Source organism: Scleropages formosus, unplaced genomic scaffold, assembly GCF_900964775.1.
Source record: "Scleropages formosus unplaced genomic scaffold, fSclFor1.1, whole genome shotgun sequence".
NCBI classification, from domain to species: domain Eukaryota; kingdom Metazoa; phylum Chordata; class Actinopteri; order Osteoglossiformes; family Osteoglossidae; genus Scleropages; species Scleropages formosus.
Genome location: NW_021641048.1, coordinates 122,100 through 144,503, shown reverse-complemented (window position 1 = coordinate 144,503; position 22,404 = coordinate 122,100). Strand labels below are relative to the sequence as shown.

Sequence of the window (22,404 nt, the reverse complement as noted above, 5' to 3'; positions counted from 1 at the left end):
GTAATTCCTCAAGACATACTGAACAAGTGAGAAAACAAAGAATAAGTAAAGGAAAGTTTCTATTTGCTGAAAAAAGACACATCCACTATCTGGAGGGCAAGGCGGGCCTTTCTCTACTCCGTCACGTGGGAATTCCACAAATTTACCTCTTTCATTATATCTTTACTACGACATTTTTGTCTCCGAACTCGAACCCCCTTTTTTTTAAAAAAAAAAGCTTTTCCACTCCTTTCCAGCTGATTTTGCACGACGTACGAAGACCACACCTCGCCCGAAAGACGCGGCGCGTGACCGTGACGTCACAGTGACGCGGGAGCTGCGAATCATCATGGCGGCCAGTTCGGTGTTCCACAGAGTCCGGACGGGCTCAAGGATCGGGGCGCAGTACGACCAGGATGGCAACGTCATTCAGGTGAGTCGCTCCTTTCATTCCTTCTTGCCTTCAACTTCTCTTCTCCCTTCCTCCGTCGCTCGCTCTACTTCGCATCGACGATTGTGAGCGCGAGACAGACAGACACACACACAGCCCGCGCGCGAGTCTTCCTGACTTTCACGCGACAGACTACTGCAGTGCGTGCGACGTGAAAACTGCTGGGCGCCCAGAGGATGAGGTGTGTGTGAGAGAGAGAGAGAGAGAGAGAAAAGGCAGAAAAAAAGAAAAAGAAGAAAGAGCAGAAGAGCAAGAGGGAGATATAGAGATAAAGAAATAAAGAAGATATTATATAGGAACAGAGAGAGAGAGAGATGATGATGAGAAAGAAGAGATAGGAAATATAGAGAGATGGAGAACGAGCTGCTGCCGCTAGTACTTCCAGATGTAATATGAACTGATGATTGAGTTTGATGATCAGCGGCGGTGATGTTGTGTCATGTGCTTGTGAACACGCGGTAAACATGGTAGGGTGACCATAGTAGCTAGCATGGTGAAACGTGGGGTTGTTAGACTTGGTAAACGCCGGCCGGTTAGGCTGGTAAACACAGTGAACGTGCTCGGAAATGCAGAATACGGTGAGGAGCACGGTTGGGTGAGCAGGGTAGGGTAAGGCAGTGGTAACCACGGGAAACGCTGATGGACACAGTGGTAAACACGGTAAACAGGCGCAGTGCCTCTCGTCTCGCAGGTGGAGACGCGTGAGGACGAGGAGCAGACGGCCAAGCTGGCCGACATCCTGGAGCTGCTGCTGGCCGCCGGCTACTTCCGCGCGCGGATCAAGGGCCTGTCTCCTTTCGACAAGGTGAGGGAGCCTGACGGTGGGCGGGGCTTGTGAGCGTCCCGGGTCCGAGGAGCACCCCCGGCGGGCTGACGCTTTGGGGAAGAGCGTCACAATATTGAGCGGTAAATGTGGAGAAAAGTTGCCGGCGAAACGTGCGCTTTCCTCCTTTTCCATCGCTGCAGGTCGTGGGAGGCATGACGTGGTGCATAACTACCTGCAACTTCGACGTTGACGTGGACCTTCTTTTCCAAGAGAATTCAACCATAGGTCAAAAGATGTAAGTTGGCACCCCTGGCTCTCGGAAGCTCTGGATACGTGACCGAGGTTTGCATTCGCTTCCTCTCGCCAGCGAGGCTCTTCAACATATGAACTGACATTTGTGGTGGAGTTTTAATTTTTTTTTTTTAAAAAAAATCCTTAATGATTTATTAAAAAAAAAAAAAAGACTCTTGCTGCCATTTGTACAGAATGTTAACACACGCTCAAAGTTATTGAGTTACACTCAGTTTTACAGTGTTTTACTCATAAGCTGAACGGTGTGTCGGCCACCGGAAATGGCGAGTGTGTGTGTGTCTCTCTCTCACACACTCACACACACACACACACACACACACAGACAGAGTACTGTAGCGGTATAACAGCACCGTGCCTCTGTCTGTGCCCATGTGTTGCAGAGCCCTCACCGAGAAACTCGTCTCAGTCCTGCCCAAAATGAAGTGTCCCCACCGCTTGGAGCCCCACCAGATTCAGGGGCTGGACTTCATCCACATCTTCCCCGTTGTGCAGGTAGCAGACAGTCGCAGCGTGAGGGGCGGGGGGGCCTGTCCTCACACTCGACGCTTGACTTAACGGCTGACTTTTTTTTTTTTTCCTCCCCGCAAACCGTCTTTGCATGGTTAACGTCACGGTTAAGGACCAAAGTGCTGCTAGTAGCCCCACCGGTTACATGTCCTCATCATATGAGGTCTTGTAACTGGTAACGTTTCAGTCAGTTTGGAACTAGCGGTATGTCGTTCTTTTAGTGTAAATTTGTTGACGTAACGCATGCATGGAAAACTGAAGACGCGCTCAACTTAGCGTAGGAATCGGGTTAGAGGCTTGGCGCTCCGAACCCCCTGGTACATATGAGGCCAATGAGCTTAGAGCGATAGTTACATTTCTCGTGAACGTACCGGGATGGACACGTTTCAGCAGGAAGCCTCCAAGGGTTACCTGACGCTGATGAAACTTCCAGCCAAAACAGAGCTCCCCCGTTACGAAAAACTGCCACCATTTTAGTAATCTTGCGTGCGCTCTCCCGTCTTTGCTTTATTAAATTTATTGAAGCAACACATTACACCTTTAAAATCGGCTCCAGAGTTGGAAAATGAGTTTAAATATTTAAAAATATTATGCATTTTAAAATGTGTGATAATTTCCCACGCAACATATGATCCATGATATCTTATGTTGTAGTACATACAGTCAAGAGGATTAAAATGTGTGTTTTAGGTCTCTATTTGCAAATCATTAACCAGTATTGATATTTCTTGGCTGGTTTTCATAGTTATTGTAAGCAATACGTCTATGAGAGCTGTGCAACCCAATATCATGTGTCGATGCCACAGGTTGGATCAGAAATGAGAGGATTAATGATGTAAATGTAATTAGACGGTACCTAAGAATGTAGTGATTAGTTTATCGGCATTACTCAACGTGGTCCAAAAATGGCTCGATTGTTCACGTGCGACATTAACTGGTCTGTGAGTATTCTGTGTAACGTTATATTGGAAGTTATGAGGAATTGTAATGTGTTGCTCTTGCCTTTAGAAAACAGAGTGGCCAGTTAGGAATCCCTCTGTCACCTTTATTGGAATAGTTCATTATGAATGAGGGTTTTTCCAGCCGTTTGACTCCACAAGGGCTTAAAATGGTCTGGAGGTGTTTTTTTTCCTCCTCCATTTTCCATGTTTTTGTATAAGGCCATTTCTCTAAACGGGTTTGCATGTCGGTTGGCGTAGCTCACTTTGGTTGCTCACTTGTTTGCTGTCATGTCGTCATCGCAGTGGCTTGTGAAGTGCGCCATAGAGACGAAGGAGGAGATGGGCGACTACGTGCGCGCCTACTCCGTGTCCCAGTTCCACAAGACTCACAGCACCCCGGAGGTCAGCTTGCGCAAGATGACTGTTCGCTGTCAAGTCCTCGTTCTCCTCCTTAACGGTTATATTTACTGAGCAGCTCTCGCTTTTTTTCTAGGACGATGAGTTTGTTCAAAGGAAAGAAAAAGCAGTTAAAACACTTGTGGATGTGTCTGTAAGTATAGTGTCTCGTAAGTGTTTTTTTTTTTATTAAATAGAGAGGTTACTGACCACATAGACTGTTAACAGACAGACATGGTAATGTGTGGCGAACAATTTTATAAACATATTGAACAAAAACTGCACATTGTGAACAGGCTAATTAAAAATTGTTCCCATTAAATAGCCCTTTATACAGAGCATTCAGAAAATATTCAGACCCATTCACTTTTATCACTTTTTTATGTTGCAGCCTTACTATGCTAAAATTGCTTAAATTACAAAAAAAAAAAACATGCACACAAACACACAGTGGCTGAAACTGCTTGTCCTCAGCGGGGTTGCGGCAAGCTGGGGCCGAACCCAGCAACAGCGGTGCAAGGCTGGAGGGGGAGGGGACACACCCCGGACCGGACGCCAGTCCATCGCAAGGCACCCCAAGCAGGACTTGAACCCCAGACCCATCAGAGAGCAGGACCCAGCCAAGCCCGCTGCGCCCCTCACATGAAAATGACAATTAAGCAAATTAATAATAAAAAGTAATAGGGGAAGGGGGTAATGGTCAGTCACTGAGCCAAAGATGACTCTTGGTGACTTCTTGGACTGTGGGGGGAGACCCACATGAGCATAGGGAGAACATGCAAACTGCACAGACTGAGTTGGGTTCGACCCAGCGACTGAGGCACCAGCACTACCCTCGATGTCACTGTGTCACTAGTAACAGTAACTATGTACTGCAAGTTTCTTTAGCTCCACTCTTATTCCCAGCTTAAAAAGGTTTCTGTAGGGAAAAAAAAAAAGCAAGGTTTGTAACTTGGTTTTCCTGCAACTGACTGGGCTTTGCTCGCTACCTCTTGCCAGGAGGTGTATAAGCCACAGAGGAAATACAAACGGCATGCCGATGCAGGTGTGCTGCTGGACGAGGAGTCCAGGGTTCACTCCACTCTGCTGGAGTATGGCAGGTAAGAGATGATGTTCTCCTCTTCCTTCCTCCTTACAAAGCCTCCAGTAAAGCCGTATAAAAAACTTTGACGTTATCAGCGTAGCGTCATACCTTCAGGTCAGATGAGCTTAAACAGTGCAGGCTGTGTCTCATTTGGAGGAAAAGCAGTCACGCTTAATGTGCATTTGTTGTGTTTTTTGTTCAAGTGTGTTGAGTTTGAAAATTGAGCAAATGCTTAATTTCTGTATTCTGAAATTAATTCATAATTAAAAGTAGAAGAAAAAGGCAAAACAGAGTATGCAACAAGAACTCATTGTTCTTGCCTTTATTTCAAATGTATTTTAAAAAAAGAAGAAAAAAAGATGCCTATATGCAGCTGCTGGTGTAACCTGTACCATTGATGTGGTGGTATGTGAGAAATTGACCAAACTATAGAATCACGTGTCTCCATTCAAATGTCTCCTTCTGTCTATTTTTTTTTTTTTTTTTTGTATTGTTTTCTGAAATGTACATTGCTTTGGAGAAAATTTTCTGCTGCTAAATGAAGCATGTAAATGTAGACTTAAAGCTCTCAGATGTATAATGGTGAGGAACCTTTTTATATTCAGGCCCATGTTTGCTACTACAGCCTTGGACATGATTGGAAAAAATGCTTTGCTCAGGCAGTGACAGATTAAAAAGAATTTAATTTTTTTTAAAAAAAAAAGAAAAATCGAGGAAAAAGTGTAACTGAAGTTAAATTTTTTTTCTTATGATATTAAGTATCATATAAGGTGATTTTTGTGGTGAACTTGGGATGGGCCCCTTAAGTTATAATTTTATTATTCAGTTTTTTTGGATGTTTGGTCTGTTTTTAGAAACAAATTGGGACAAGGTAATTGGGGATGAGTGTATTTTGTTGCCGGAGGAACGCGATATGAGATGACAAATTCCCTCTGACTTAGAGGGTGGGATACACAGTGGAGCAGTGTGTGTCGGCTTCTTTTACATGTGCAGGATGTTAGAAAGTAACATTGCAGCTCAGCGCTTTCACTCTTGTACTATACAGTACTGTGTTTTTGCTCATGCCCTTACCAGTGTGGTTTCTTGTCCCTCCGAAGGGCTCCTGAGTTGGTCCTGTGAGTATGCTCAGAGTGTGCTTCTAAATGCTTGCGCATTGTTAACATGAAGAAAGCCCGATACCATGGTGTACCTCACCTGCTCACCTGCTGGTGGGCTGCGCTGGTTCCTACTGTGTGGGCTGAGAACAAGGGTAACTTTGCTGTGGTTCCTGTCTGGGAGGGAAATGATCACTCTGTCAGAGGTCCCGGTACGGACCATTTTTGGCCAAAGGTCCATTTGAGCTAAGCATGCTTGCATGGTGTTAATTTAGGCGTTTCAGGGATAGAGATGCAAGAAAAAATTGTGGAATTTTCTGGATTTCTGCATTAATGACTCGTAAAATGTTACCTAATCTTCAGCTAAATCACATTAATCAACATACACCATCTGCTTAAACAAAGAACACACAAAGAATTGAACTTCTTCATCTCAATATTGAATACATCATGTAAACCTTCATAGTCCAGGCTGCGAAAAGTATGTGAACCTCAAGCCTAAAGACTTCTCCAGAAAGCTAATGGGGGTAAGGTGTTCCACTGAGATGAGATTGGAGGTGTGGGTTGAAGGTGCCCTGCCTAAAAATGGCCACAAAGTTTGGTTACTGACAGTCTTTTCTGCTCAAGAAAGATTTGTTCATGTGAACAATACTCCAACTAAGAGATTTCAGAGGACTTGAGAAGAAGAACTGTAGAACTGTACATAAAACTAGAAAAGGCAGCGAAAGCATTGCTAAAGGCCTGGGTGTGCCTCGATCCAGTAAGACAGGCTGTCGACAGATGGAGGAAATTCCGCGCTGTTGCTGCTGTCCGAGGAGTAGCTATTGTGCGGCAAGAGCACAGCATTCCCTGCCAAAGGGGGTGAAAAAGAAATTGTTGGTAACAGCAAAGGACCTGGAGAAATCTGGTCTGTTCATGTGTCCACTAAGAAAAGCACTGAACCAGAATGGCGTTCATCGAAGGACACGACAGAGGAAATCACTGCTCTCTGAAAACATTTCTGCATGTCTCAAGTTTGCAAAAGACCACATGGATGTTCCACAAGGTCTGTGGGACAATGTTCTGTGGACGGATGAGACAGGAATTTAGCTCTTAAGGAAGAAACGCACAGAGCTATGATTGGAGGAAAGGAAACGCTGCACACCGGCACCAAAACCTCATTTCAGCCATGAAGCGCGGTGGTAGTGGGAGCATCAGGCTTTGCTGCTTCAGGGTCTGGACAGCTTACTGTCATAGAGGGGACGGTGAATTCAGAATGGTATCAAGAATTTTTAGAGGAGAATGTCAGGGTAGCAGTTTGCCACTTGAAGATTAATAGAAGTTTGGTGATGCAACAAGAGTGACCGTGTTCTGGAACAGCTGGGTTCAAGTGTGGAGCTAAACCCGTTTGAGATGCAGCGGCCTCTGACCTGAAGAGAGCTGTCCGTGCAAGGAATCCCAGAAATATCAGTGAGCTGAAGGGGTTTTGTAAGATTCCTCTGACTCTTGCGCAGGTCTCATCGGCCGCTACAGGACGTGTTTGGTGGAGCTTATTGCTGTTGACTAGTCACTAAACGCATGCTTTTCCAGCCTGGCGTTCAGTGAGTGAGTAATGCAGAAGGGACCCATTGCAAGGGTTCTCTAACCGTATCTTGCATTGTGATGCATGTGAGCAGGAGAGCAGAGGAGTGTATGGTAAGAAGTGACGTGTGCTCTAGTTTCCGTCACCGCACACCTTTGAAGCTTTAACACACAACTTTGCACTTGCCATGAAGATCTCTTTGTTGGGTATTCCTAACATAGCAGCTGATGTGCACATAAAGACTAACCTGCTGTTACAACAGTGTACGTTTTGGGGGAAATTCTGACGTGTTGCTATGGAGGCCAGTTTTAATGTTGCCCCTATCTTTGCTCCAGCTGGATTCCTGTCGATAGGCTCTTCCGCCATTAGTGCTACAGTCCTCGCCTTCCGTCACGTGTTTTGTGGGAGGTGGCATTTGTGTTGACCCCTGGGTGCCGTTTTTCTTCCCACATCTCCTGCTACTGGATGTTGTTGGGTTCTTCTCGCAGGACAGAGTAATGTGTGTGTGTGTGTGTATGTGTGTGTGGGGTTTTCCCTACATGGTGAGTGAATGAATGAATGAATGAGCCTTCATGAATCCCAAAGGGTAATTCCACAAAGCATTTAATTTGGACAAAATGGAACACTGGTCATGCCTATGTTTACCACATTGTAAGGCACAATGAAGCAACATGTGGCCCAAGGTTGCAGGTTCAAATCCTGGGAAGGCTAATTTTTTTTTCTTTTCTTTTTTAAAATTTAAATTTACACTTTAGCTGTGTGTGTGGCACTGGAACACGTAGCATCGTTCCTTCAAATTTTTAACAAAATTTAAAATATAGAGGTATTTTAACTGCACTGTATGAATTCTGTAACATGTCGTTTTAGGTATTGATATGTTAGGTCTTATAATTCATTCTTTTTCGTACGTGGTTTGTGAGCTCTGGGTTGCAAATTTCAAAAAACCTTGAATAGCTGTATCCTGTTATGTGATGCTTAATATCAACATGTATTTCTTGCAAAACCTTTAATATTTTTGTATTTTTTGTATTGGTATGTTTAAAAAATGTTGCCCTGAAAAAAAGAGTTTTGCCTGAGTCACATATGAGATACACATACATACTATTTTTAACCTCCTACAGATTTGACCGCTCCTCTGTGCATGTCTGCTGTTCCGTGGAAAAATTGTGATGTTTTTTTTTTTTCCCGTTTTCCCCACAGACGTTATATATTTAGCAACAAGTCAAAAGAAGAAAAGGTGAGCTGCTCAGAGATGTTTGGTGAAGAGAACAGCTGGGTTCCCTTTTGGCGTAGTTGTAACAACAGGATTATTCCCTATAGGGAGAGGATAGAAAGGCGTCCTTGGGACAGGCTCTTCCAGCAGGCTTGACGGAGCTCTCAGAAGAAGAGGACCTCCAGGCTGCAGAGGAGGTTGGTCCTTCACATAAGGAACTCTGAAATACACTAATGGCTTTGTCTGCTGTTCTTTTCACAACGGAAGTCTCTCACTGGTTTACTTCTAAATTTTTATGCCGATGGAAGAAACCATTTTGTTATCATCTAAACTACCAACAAGTAACGGTGACTACAGGTGGTGACATATTGCCACCTAGGTGAGTTAAAGCCTGCGTACTTTTTAACGTGTTTTGCTCATGTAAATGTGTATCTGGCCTTTTTTTGCATCCAGATGCGCATTAAAACTCTCATGACTGGCATGGCCATGATGGCAACAGAGGAGGTAAGACTATAAGCATTCTTCAAAATAGCACTGAAACGCAAAGCACTCGGTGACTTCACCAGCTACTTTCTGTAAGAGCTGTAACTTGACATTCGTAGTTTACAATACAGGTTGTAAAACTTTGCTTCAGATTTGACACGTGTTCATTAATGCAGGGGAGGCTGACTGCCAGCACGGTGGGACACATTGTGGGCATGCAGTCGGAGGAGATCAAGCTGATGGCCTCGGACTATGCAGACAGAGTGAGTGCTGCTATCTGAGCGTGCTTGCATAAGACAGTGGGGCTGGAGCCATCCCAGTTTGGTGCAGCGACGGCGCTTGACAGAACGCTCCTCCACATGGCCTCCTCGTCACACGTCTCCTGTTTTGGTGGCTCAGCAATCGGAGCGGCTGTTGGAGGACCGCTCTGAGCGGTACGGTCCGGCCCAGCAGCACCGCAGGCTCGTGGCATCTCTCAACAAGCAGATCCAACAGAAGAGCAAGCACCTGGAAGAGGTAGTGCGTGAAGTCTTGTCCTTTGCCTTCATACTTACCGCGTCTTTCCTCTGCACGTCCGTGCTTCGCTGCATTCCTCAAATTTGTAGTGTTTCTCTCGCTGTTCAGGGCCCAAAAATTCGGTTTTACTGCCCAAGTTAGATATTTCATGGTGAAATGTGTGATGCTTATCTGGCTGATGGTACCTTTTAGCTTTTTCTAAATCTTGCGTTAGCCACAGCATGACTAGTTAAGGCCATGATTCATCAGTGTGCTTCAGTATAAGTGTCAAAGGTTTCCACCAAAGTCCTCTCACATTTGTACGTCTCCTGCAAGCATTCCAGGTCTCCGTACCCAAAGCCCATTACTCTTTGTCCAGCATTACTCCCCTAGGGCTAATGGGAACTCCATTATTACCGAATTTCTCTTTTGTGTTTGCAGCTGCAAGCCAAGCATTCGGAAGTGCAAGTGGGATGCAGAGAAGCAGAGCGCAAACTGATGGAGGTGAGCAGATGTCACGTTGCGTCCTTGGTAATGTAAAACTCTGAAAAGAGCCAGAACGGATTTGAAGCTGCCTCTGGAGTTGCGTCTGGACCCTCCTGCCAGCAGTGAACGCATGGAAGCTGATTGCTGTGGCCTGAGGAGACACTCGCAGGGTTATTTCAGTCTCCCGAGGCCAGACTCAGAAGTAATCTTTGCAGCGTGTTTGGGCAGATACAGGCACGGGTGTCACTGAGCTGAAGCGTCGCTGCTCTGTAATCTCACCAGCCAGTTGCAAAGGGGTCATTTAACAGGTTTGGTTTGTTACAAGCAATACAAACAGAATCAAGTTGTTTTGTAATTACCATTATCCTTAGTGTCAAGACTGTGACAAGAACTAGTTAGTGTTGCACGTTGTTCCACTGTTATGGTTTGGTTTTTTTTTTTTTTGGAAATGTTCCACTAAAATAGGATGACTGGTGGAATTTATCTGCCTCTCAATTGCATACAGCTGCAATTAATGCCAAAGCCCAGAAAATACTCTGTGTGTAGCTAAACTGCACAAACAAGTAATATTTAATGCAGTTTAGCTAATCGCACTGCTCAAAAACAACTGGTTCTTGGCAGACCATAGTATGTGTTGATGCAGTTGCTAGAGCTTTGTCTGTACTTACTTTAAAGTGACCATATGTCTGTAAGGCAAAGCACTTTTGAAAAGTCGGCATGTAATCCCATTGTATTTTACAGTCTCATACCACTTCTTCCATTTGGTGGATAATACTTTTTTTTTTTTATTTTTTTTTTTTTTTTTTTATTTTCTCTCCCCCCTCAGGCTACAGAGTTGACAGAGAAGTTGGACAAGGAGCTCAGTGCCCTGGAGGAAGAGGAGGCCCAAGCTGATTCTAGGTGGGTTTTTAGTGTGAAACATCAAACCGGAAACACATACATGTCAAAATCAGTGTTGTCCCAGAGAGAGGTGTCTGATGGGTTTCTTTTTTCTGCTGCTAGTTGGGTATCTTCAAAGTTTAGGAAAACCACAAACTTCTCAGTAAGAGGGAAAGCGGAGAAATCCAATATGTTGACTTATTGCACGTAGGAGCTGAAGCTCAGTATCACAGAGCAGTGAATGGTGAGCCTGCTGAAAGTTATACAGATGGTCCCCAGTCTGAGCTGGATGCTCCAGAGTGGTGGGCAGCCACTTGGTACTTGGACCCCCAGAGTTTGGTTCCCCCGCCTTCCTCTCCTTGCCATATGTTTTCACTGTGTGTGTAATTTCTGTAGTCCTGCTTATATCGATCTTGTTCAGCGCTCTGCATCGGCTGCTGAAAAAGGCACTTGATAAAGTGAATTGAAACGGAATTGATATGGACAAAAAAAGTGTTTAAAAAAAAAAAAAAACACACACACAGTAGTAATGCATGTGCAATGCAGTGAAGGGATGCCACATGGGATTCAATAGAATGCCGTAAATGCTTCATCCACTACATTTCTCTTTTGATCATTTTTGATCTTTATTCTTACTTGTTTAATAGGTCTAATTATAAACAAGTTACTCTGTTTGGGTGCATTTTTTAGGCTGCTGTACATCCATTATGGTAGCACAGTGAATGAAATGCAGAAGTACAATGTGGTAGCAGCACATGACTTCCCATGGCTGTAGAAAACACATTTCTTCTAAAACACATTGTATATCTATTAAATGTTTAAATGAAAATATGAGAACATGTTTTTGTTTCTCTGCCATTTTGAAGTGCAGCCCTTTATGCCACAGATCTGTGGGGTTAGTGTCTTGTAGGAGAGGATAGTAAAATGCTTTTATTAATCCCAGCAAGATTAACATAGTGAGATGTGGAACAATCTATCTGCGGAACAATGTACTTTATAGCGGGGAGCCGTTTAATGGGGATCTGCTGTGTAGTTTTAAATGATTATTAAAAAATTAAAGTGAAAAAGGTGAATTAAACGTGGGCAACGACAGGGGTTCTCATGGCTGCTGGAAACTTCTCTTCTCCAGCTGTCCAAGGCCCTTCTGCTGCTCTGTATCTCTACATGTTGTGTTCAGGAACTACAGACCACCCAGTACCCATGGAAATCCCAGGACCCCTGTCTCACAGGGTCTTTCTCTCTGGAATTCTTTCAAATTCCACTCCATTCATCACTGCCAAAGCACTGTGGGACCCCCCGGGAATTCAGCTGAAAGCCCCCACCATGCTTGTCACGTTATGGTGTGTGCAAGTCTGCACTGTGTGTGTGTATTTCTGTCTCTCCACTGAATGTTGCATTCCAAACATGTATATGCTCAAAGGCCTGCAGTGATGAAGTGCACATTAACCTTCTGAAGTAAAATAACAGCAAATGGTACGCAATAAAATGTAGTGTGCGCACCGGGGCACTGCTGAAGGATGAATGTGTGAACCATCTGCCGCGTCAGATGAAGAGCACATGAAAGTGTTATATTTAGGCCTTTAGGTTCGGAGCTGTGCACTGAAAAGTGCAGTGACAAGGTCTGTAATTGATGATATGTAACTAATGCTTTACAGGCATCCTTGGACGTGGTTCTGCACAGTTGCACTTGGAAAGAGCCTGAAGGTGGAATGAACTCAGGTCTTTGATATGTAAACTAAGAAGAAATTCATGTGGTACCTTCTGAAAAAGTCTCAACTTGCTCAGTTACAATTTTAGATATGGTTCAAGAGCTTTGAGACAGCTATTAATGCAAATGAAATGTAGCTTAAAATAACTGATTTTATTTATAGTTTAATGGAGAATTTGCCTTTGTCTTTTCTCTGAGCATGTTTTTTTGACTTTTTAGTTACAGTTTGAAAAGTGACTTGGAATTTTGAATAAATGCTTTTAGGTGTTGTCATGTTGAGCGTAGGACACGAGAGAAAAGCATCTGCTAAACAAATAAATGTAAAGGTACATTTGTTATTTCTATAAATTATTTCTGAAATAATTTGTCAGGAAAAAATGTAACAAAGTCACAGGTGCTGAGAGCAACAGTGAACTACTGTTGAAAGATTTTTTTTTTTTTTTTTTTTTTTTTCCTTTTAGATTATTTTGAGCATTAAGTGAGTTACTAAGAGGAGCTGTAAGTAGCTTAAAGCTTTGTAAAACTTCAGCGTGAAGTACTGGCAAAAACCCAGGCAAACGTACACATGTCAGCAATGGCTTATGTGAAACCCCCCGGGTCAGACGTGTTTTGGAATTCAGAATTATCTGGATTTTAAAAAGGTTAATATAATGCGAATATTGTATATTACTGGGCAGCACCTCATAAAGAAACACAATATTTCCATAGCGAACGTAGGAATATTCATGCTAAGTGGGATAAATAAACACTAGAAATTTACAGTTTATTTGTTTACAATGTATTTATATAGTAATAAAAGTGCTAAACGAAATAATGGGGAAAATACAGGTCAGAAATGACTTATTTCTTAGGAAAACTTCAAACGTGTAAGTTCAAGCTAAGATAAATATCTGTACATATGCCTGCAATAAATATTGATGACATCTGGTTGCTTCAGGATCTTGGAGAAGATGAAACATCAGTGTTGCCATCGTTCTGGCACCAAATTTAAGAGAAAACTTTTGGTTTTTCAGACCTTTTTTTTTTTTTACATTTTGGAATTGTTGACCTGTCTGAGAGTGAACTACTCTGATAATGTACATTAAAGACATAACAATGTAATAAAGATTCTTTCTATCGTCCATCTGTGACAAAAGCACAGTTCTCTGCTCTCTGTCTGTACCAATGCAATTCATTGGTATTAAACTAGAAGTTGTGTGATGTTGATGGTCTGCCTGGTGTGTTACAGTGTGCTGGAGAAGTTGAGAGGCTTGGTCGCCATGAATGAGAACCTGAAGAATCAAGAACAGGAATTCCGATCCCACTGCAGGGTAAATGTCCAACACAGACTCATTTTTTTGGACACTCATGTCTATATGATCTGCGAAACCCATAAAAATGCCATAATTGTGCATGTCTGACAAGATTTGAGCTGTTAGGAAATCCATAATGCCTCATGTTAGTTTGAACAAGGAATTTGCCTCTCGGTAAAAACATCATACGAGAGCCTTGCTGAAAGATTCCCTTCTTGCAGGAGGAGATGACACGTCTGCAACAACTCATCGAGAACCTAAAGATGGAGATGGGGGAGAACGGTAGCGATGAGAAGGTAGTCTGCTCTTGCAAGCTCAGCTGCTCCTTTGAGGATGGCTTTGAGCACTCGCCAATCCATAACCCTTTTCTCCTCCTCTCTCCTTCCAGGAGCAGAACAAGCTGATAGAAAAGCAGTACAACGTGGACCGGGAGAAGCTGCAGAAGATCAGACTGTTGCTGGTAACTAGCGCGATGATTGTACATCGGCTCATAGCATTACGAATTTTTAAAGCCAGCCTTACAACCTACTTTGCGTTTATTATAATTATGATCCAAGATTTTTTACAAAATGGATTTTGTAAATAGAGGGACATCTGTAGAATTTAGCATTTGTCGATTGTGCCTTAGTGATAAAGGAGACTTTATATAATAGCTTGTTGCACAGTAGGAACAGGTGTCTCTTGTGTTCCTAAGTTGAGTAGCCAGAACACTGGATCAGTTAGGGGCCGGAGAATTGAACACAGAGTGGCACAGTGTGCCGTGGGCAGTGTAGCACTGTTTTCATTTCTTCTGCACGGCCTGCGAACACACCGAGCGCTCTGATTCAGGTAGTGTGTAAAATTTCTAAATGCCGTTAAGGACAGAGTACATTAAATAGCGCACAAAATAATTATCACCAGCAAAAAAACCTCATATCGCATCAAAAAGGATGCAAACGTAGCAGAAAACGCAATCTGTCTGAAATATATGATAAAACTCATGACGACAGTGAAAGAATATGCAGATTGTGGCACTTTAATTTCTTTGAATGCGTCTTAAAAACATCCAGCTTCTGTTCCAGCCTTTCGGTACTTGAACCACCAAAACAGTTTTATAAGTTCAACACTTTAGGAAGTCGTGTTTAACTGTAACATAGTAGATTAGAATTAAATAAAAGAAAGAGCATAAAATGTGCGCTGTGTCAAACAGAACATCCCTCGCCTCAGATATGCGGGCCCCATCTACAGTTTTCCAAATGGGATCAGGTGTTTTCACATCATAATTTGCAAATGTTAAGTAAATAGTTTTTTTTTTCTCTTTGATCATTGTGTTATATCCAATTTGTTACATCAAAATTACATAAAGTATGTTATAGCAGAACAGCTTATAGTTCACCTGTATTGTTCCTGTAAAAATTATGCAGATTTCTAAATGGGTAATTGTTAGTAACTACTCAGTATCACATAAATAAATAAATAATAAAGGTGTCATAATATTAGCTTCCTTGACAAACAAATGCATTATTAATTTGGAATTCTGCCAGATGCTACACCTCTTTCAAAAGATTGCAGTATAGTGAGTGGTCCCTCCCAGCGTCAGTTATGGCTGTGTTTTCCCCTCTATTATTCCAAAGAATATCACAAAATCAAATTGCCAGATTGAAGTGGAGACTAATTTTATGGTTCAGTTGTATCTATACCAAGGTAATATGAAATAAAAAAATGGGACATACTAACCACAATCTGGTTACTTTGAACCACAGGCTGCAAAAAAAATGTCGCATGAACCTTCAAGAACTTCTGAACAACCACAGAATGAAAACCAGTCTTACATCATTAACTCATTTTAATCTTGTATTGTTGCTTTTCTGCAAAGTCCATATGTTTCATAGCACGAGAAAGACTGGGAGCAAAAGAGACATCTCTCATCTGAAACTGGTTATGAATACGAGACCTCAGAAAGAATCCCTCAGTTCCTCTGGGACTTACGCTTTTGCCTGCAAATGCTAATGCGCAGAAAAAAATTTAAACAATGCATTTCAGTGACAAGTTTACACACTACCAAAGTTGCCTACCAGGCACTGTGATGTTTTGGAATTAAACATGTAAACAGGAGAATGCCTTTTCAGCATACAGTTATACCTCTATAAACCGGGTTGGGTGTTTCCCCTAACTAGCACTGTTCCACCAAGTTCGCTCTTGCCAGCACAGTCCGGTTTGGTGTTGAAGGCATTCGCCCCTAAGCCTGATCTCGACTGCAGGCCCGGAGGAACAGGGAAATTGCCATCCTGCAGAGGAAGATTGATGAAGTGCCGAGTCGGGCGGAGCTCACCCAGTATCAGAAGAGATTTATTGAACTCTACGGGCAGGGTACGTACACAGTCATCTGCTTTGTGTCATACTTATTTGTAAAGCCCAAGTGTCAGGGCACAAGCTCCTCGTTGCCCTCTCCTGTGTTACCTGCTTTGCAACGTGCACACATTTATCTGCGGTGCAGGGTTCGCCATCATTGTCCGGCTGAAGTCTTTTAAATCTTTTAAAATGCTAACCAAAGACTGCTCCCAGCAGTCTCCCTGCACATGTTTAAATAAGCATGTTTTCTTTCATAGTTTCAGCAACTCACAAGGAGACCAAACAGTTCTTCACTCTCTACAACACACTGGATGACAAGAAGGTGTTCTTGGAGAAAGAGGTGAGCTGAGTTGGGCTCCTTGTCTCTCCAGTGCATTTCACTGTTGATGGATAAATGCCTTTCGTTGATGACGGTGGAGCGAGACAGACTGTCAGGAGACAAACACCCCTGGGCTGTCATGAAATTGCACCCCTGCATGGTGCAGCGGAAATATTTGCCCGCTAACCTTTAACGAGCTGTTGTCAATGTCAAAGGCATATTTGCAGGTGTCTGCAGATGGGTAATAACTTCGAGAGGAATATCAGTTTTTCTCAAACCCCCTTAACATTATGTCATGTGAACAGCTGTTGAAGGGGTTGCAGCCATGACAGTTATTCAGATTGTGAGCTTCAGCTTGGATTGACACCTTTGGAATGAGTTCACTTGCACTGGTACGATTCAGAAGTTCTCACGTTGTGTTTGTAATGCAGTATATGTCAGTATTAAAACAAATTGAGTAGAGAACTGCGTGTGAGGCTTATTTATTATTAATTATTGTCCAACTTTTGCACTCTCCCTTAGGTGAACTTGCTGAACTCCATCCATGACAACTTTCAGCAGTGAGTATGTCTGGTTGTGTGTCACTACACATCATCATGGTAGAAGTACAGTATCTGATGTTTCCAGAACATGTTCCCTTTTAGAAAATAAAAGTGAAAAATAAAGGGCACAGTCAGTGTACCATTAACCTTGTAGACTGTAGCATCCTGGGTTTCCAAAACTGGGAGTGAACAGGAAGGGGACATTGGTGGTGGGATGATTGGCAGTTCTTTTCGTTCTTCTCTTCCCTCTTAGCGGCCACTGTCACCAAATTTATTAAAGCACAATCAACAGAAAGGGCCATTTTGCTCAAACTAATGAACAGAGAAAACCACCATGATGGCTTAAACCAAAATAAACTCTTCTTTAGTAAAGTGTGCTCAGCACCCTCCCACCAGCTGGTTTTTAACAGAATCCCTTAACTGGCTGCACCTGCTGCTCCTTCCTTGATATAGAGTCCCTTCCAGGTGTGGCTGTCAGGTGAGGCAGGAAGTGGGTGTTTTCAGGCTCCTGCCTGCCACATAGACATACAGTTTTTCAAAATATTTTCACTGATAACCCACCTGTTTCCACTCCAGCCATCTGCGTGTTCCTTAATACCACCATCAGGGATGAAAAGTGTTCCGCTTTTTGGTGGATTTCCGCTTCTTTCTCTGCCACCTGGGTCATTTTTGACATCAGCGTAAGAAAATTTAGTGTGTGTGTATCTACGGTGCTGTGAAAAAGTATTTGCCCCATCGTGATTTTTTTTTTTTTTTTTTTTTGTTTTTGTGTATATCTCATAATTTATTTCGAAGTTAAAAGAAAATCTGACATAAAACAAAGGCAACCTGAGTGTAAACAAAATATAGTTTTTAAATGATAACTTTTTTGCTTCAATAAATATTATCTAATACCAACTGGGCCTGTGTGGAAAAAGTATTTGCCCCCATATTAGATTTCTCCAAATCCATGAAACTGCATTCAAAATGGGGTTCAGCTGGACTAGATGCAACCAGGCCTGATTACTGCCAGCCTTGTTCAATCAAATTAATACTTAAATAGAACGTTTTTCAAAACAGCATGAATTTGGTTAAAAGGTCTTCCCTAGTAACACACTATGCCAAAGTTGAAAGAAATTCCAGAAATGCTGAGGAAGAAGGTGATTGAAATATTTCAGTCTGGGAAGGTTACAAAGCTATTTCAAAGGCTCTGGGACTCCAAAGAACCATAGTGAGAGCCAAATGTAAAAAACCCAGCACAGTAGTGAACCTTCCCAGAAGTGGCTGACCTTTCAAATTTCCACCAAGAGCACAGCGACGACTCATACAGGAGGTCACAAAAGAGCCAAGAACTACAGGCCTCTCTTGCATCAATGAAGGTCACTGTTCATGACTCCACTGTCAGAAAGACACTGGGCAAAAATGGCATCCATGGAAGAGTGGAGGGGCGAAAACCACTACATTTACATTTATTCATTTAGCAGACGCTTTTGTCCAAAGCGACGTACATCTCAGCAAAAGTAAAATTTATGCATTACATTGAGAGAAGGAGACATAGCTGCAGACGTGAAAGTCTCAAGCAAACCTAGTTTGTTCCCTACCAGTTGCTACGCCGAGGGTCGTCGTTCAAGTAGGTGCATAAGACGCAGACAAATCCCAATACCCACACCAATTTTTACTTTTTTTTTTTTTTTTAAATTAAATATTATACACAAATGAACAGTACAGTACCAGAGTAATGGCTGAAGAAAGGTTGAATTTGGGGATGCTTCTGGAGTTAGAATGCGTGAAAAGTTACACCATAGATGATCTGAGGAGATCTTGGGCAAAGTGGATCTGGAAGAGGTGGGTTTTCAGACCCTTCTTGAAAACAGAGTTTCCGCACTTCTGAGTGACTGGGGAAGGTCATTCCACCACAACGGACCCAGAACCAAGAACCTCCAAGCTTTGCCTTTCGTGCGCGGGACCACCAAGCGAGCAGAAGTAGATGAGCGAAGGGGCCTGGTTGGGGTGTACTGGCTGATCAAGTCCTGTAAATAGCCGGGAGCAGTTCTGTTGATGCATTTGTACACAGTAACTAGGGTTTTGAATTTGATACAGGCAGCTATAGGAAGCCAGTGCAGAGAGATGAGTAGAGGAGATACATGGGAGCGCTTTGGCAAATCAAACAACTCGTGCAGCAGCATTCTGTAGAAGCTGCAGAGGTTTGATGGCATTAGCAGGAAGGCCACCCAGAAGAGAGTTGCAGTAGTCCAAACGGGAAATCACCATGGCCTGGACAAGTAGTTGGGCGGAGTCAGTAGTGAGGTAGGGACGGATCCTACGAATATTATGCAGGATGTATCTGCAGGACAGGGTTGTGGCTTCAGTATGTTGAGAGAATGACAGACTCGCATCAATCATAACTCCCAGACTCTTAGCAAAGGAGCTAGGCGAAATGAGTGAGTTGTCCAGTTTGATCGAGAGGTCTTGACAAGAGGACAGGCCAGTTGGGAGGTAAAGAATCTCTGTTTTGGAGAGGTTGAGTTGGAGGTGGTGATCGTACATCCATGAAGAGATGTCCGACAGGCAGGCAGCAATGCGTACGGAGATGTGACGCACCAGGTGGAAAGGAGAGGAAGAGCTGGGTATTGTCAGCGTAGCAGTGGTATTTGAATCCATGGGAGGCTATGGCCGGACCGAGGGAGGAGGTGTAGATGGAGAAAAGGGGACCCAATACCGAGCCCTGCGGAACACCAGTTGAGAGAGGCAGAGGAGAAGATCGAGAGCTCCGCCAGACCACTTGATAGGATCTGTCAGATAGGTAGGACTCAAACCATCTTAGTGCCGCACCTTTGATCCCAAGCTGGTTAAGAGAGGAGAGTAGAATCCAGTGATTGACAGTGTTGAATGCTGCAGACAGATCGAGGAGGATGAGGACTGAGGAGAGGGAGGCAGCTCTAGCAGCTGGGAGAGCATCAGATACTGCCAGAAGGGTGGTCTCAGTGGAGTGACCAACTTTGAAATTCGCCCAGAAGAACATTAAGGCTCATCTGAATTTTGCCAAAACACATCTTGATGATCCTCAACCCTTTTGGGAAAATGTTCTGTGGACTGATGAGTCGAAAGTGGAACTGTTTGGAAGACAGGGGTCCCGTGACATCTGGCATAAACCAAACACAAATTCCACAAAAAGAACATCATGCCTACGGTCAAGCATGGTGGTGGCAGTGTGATGGCATGGGGATGCTTATCTGCTTCAGGGCCTGGACAACTTGCATTAATAGAGGAAAATATGAATTCTGCTCTCTACCATAAAATCCTAAAGGAGAATGTCCGGTTTTCAGTCCGTAAGTTGAAACTCAAGCGCAACTGGATTATACAGCAAGACAATGATCCAAAGCATAGGAATAACTCCACCTCTGAATGGCTCAAAGAAAGCAAAATTAAAGTTTTGGAGTGGACTAGTCAAAGTCCTGACTTGAATACAATTGAGATGCTGTGGCAGGACCTTAAACGGGCAGTTCATTCTCAAACCCTCCAATGTGGCTGAACTAAAGCAGTTCTGCAAAAAGGAATGGGCCAAAATTCTACCATAGTGCTATGAAAGACTGATCTCCAGTTATCGGAAGCATTTGGTTGCAGTTATTGCTACTGAAGGTGGCACAATCAGATTTTAAGTTTAAGGGGGGGGTTAGTTTTTCACATGCGTGATAGGTGTTGGATAACTTTTTTTTTTTTTTTTTTTTTTTTTTTTTTTTTTGCTTCAGTTAAAAAAAAAATCAAACTGTTCTGTTTACTCATATTTTCTTTGTTTTATGTTGTATTTCATTTGAAGATCTAAAACTATATACAAAAACAGAAGAAATACTTTTTCACGGCACTGTATATGTACACGGATAGCGTGAACTGAGAAAAGCATGTGAAAAGATCTAAGCTCCCTGTATTTGACAGTTGAGTGAGAGATAAACGCGTCACTCGTACAGGGAGCGGTTTGTGACGTTGCGCAATCCAAAACAGCCATGTGCGTCAATCTTCCATATTCTGCAATTGATTAGTTCAACAAGTGCAGCAGCAAACCAGACTTACGAGAGCAGCCATGAGTGAGTTCATACCTGTCATTCTCTTCCCGCCAAAAATGGCTGCAAGAATTTTAGCAGAGATGTGCGAATGAAAGAGATAGATGGGACGATTTAAAAAAAATAAAAATAAATAATTTCGATGGAATCAGTTAGGTCCGATAGTAACAGTCAAGATCAGACATGACTATAGAAGTGTGGCCTGTGTGCTGGGTGAGTACATTCACAAGATGGACATGCCAGAGAAAGTTCTTTGTAACTTTTGCGAAGACACAGTTACACTTCTTGTGGCGTGAAGGTGTTGGACAGTCAGGTGGGCAGCAGTAAACACCGCAAGATGGTCAAACGCAGAATGAGAAACTACACTTTGCCTGGTGGAACACGAGTCAGTCTATGAGTGGGATCCATCCCACATTCAAGAGCCCGCTGTTATTTAGGCAATATTTACTACCCCCCCCCCAGAGCCATGGCATCTTCCGGAGCCAAAGAGCAGTTCCTCAGGCAGATGGAGCAGATTGTGGAGGGAATCAAACAGAACAGAATGAAGGTATGCTTCTCCAGTGGATATTTTCTTCAGTCACTTTTTTGCCAGTTAATGCGGCATAAATGCTGATGCATGATGGAAGACCAGTCCCTCCTGTATCTGTGGTGCTGCGGTTACACACGTGAACACATTTGCTCACAGGAACCTATTTCTTTTACCCACATAAGTAATACAATCATTAGCACTTCAGGTGTTGTGTTAAGTGGTGCTGCATGCACCCCAAAGGTTACCTGAAACTTCACTCAGTTAGAAACTCATTTTTAGGGTCATATGGTTCATATTTGTATGGAAATGAAGCCTCTTACTGCACAAATGACAGTGAGACCTAGAGGTACATTAAGAGAAAAAGTTTACAACACTGTTGACAGCCCCTAAATATAAAATGGAAAAACTCTAGTTTCATGTCTTTGAGGTTAACCTGTTGCCTTGCTAATAGCTACCTAAAGTAACATTTTTATCGACTTATGATGCTGGCTGTTCCACTGGAGCAGTTTACATACCTGAAGGAAGTGCCACACCTTGGAAATGGACCATGTAACTTTTAATTTTTCCTCTCAGATGGAGAAGAAGAAACAGGAGAACAAGATGAGGAGAGACCAGCTGAATGATGAGTATCTGGAGCTACTGGAGAAGCAGAGGCTTTACTTTAAGACCATCAAGGACTTCAAGGAGGTGAGCTTTCATGAATGTACAACAGTCACTGTCAAAGATGTTCCAGAACCAACCTGTTTGCAAACTCCTCTTGCTACCGGAGTCTAGTGCAGAGGTCATTTTAGTTAAAATATGGCAGATATTCTCCTCCAGTGAATAGAGGACACTTTTCAATATTACTGTGTAACCATAGCTGTCTGCCTTTTCACCCACAGGAATGCAGGAAGAATGAAATGCTGCTTTCTAAGCTGCGAGCCAAGGGTGCCTCGTAGTACTTGACTGCAAGCTGCGAATCATGCTTTTACATGTAAAATGCCTTAGTGTCAGCCATTT

At 43.1% G+C, this 22,404-nt stretch overlaps 1 protein-coding gene across 1 annotated transcript; it reads left to right on the top strand.

The window, feature by feature from the left end:
* The first annotated feature begins 316 nt into the window (after window positions 1–316).
* On the top strand, window positions 317–22,397 carry LOC108922309 (coiled-coil domain-containing protein 93). Its single transcript, XM_018732364.1, has 23 exons — window positions 317–412; window positions 1,122–1,235; window positions 1,397–1,491; window positions 1,889–2,000; window positions 3,260–3,358; window positions 3,450–3,506; window positions 4,352–4,452; window positions 8,292–8,328; window positions 8,412–8,501; window positions 8,758–8,808; window positions 8,964–9,050; window positions 9,187–9,303; window positions 9,724–9,786; window positions 10,595–10,668; window positions 13,584–13,665; window positions 13,869–13,943; window positions 14,036–14,107; window positions 15,888–15,996; window positions 16,236–16,318; window positions 16,820–16,857; window positions 21,339–21,423; window positions 21,979–22,092; window positions 22,287–22,397. The coding sequence occupies exons 1-23, from the start codon at window positions 329–331 to the stop codon at window positions 22,341–22,343; spliced, it is 1,896 nt and encodes a 631-aa protein (XP_018587880.1). The 5' UTR covers window positions 317–328; the 3' UTR covers window positions 22,344–22,397.
* The last annotated feature ends 7 nt before the right edge of the window (window positions 22,398–22,404 follow it).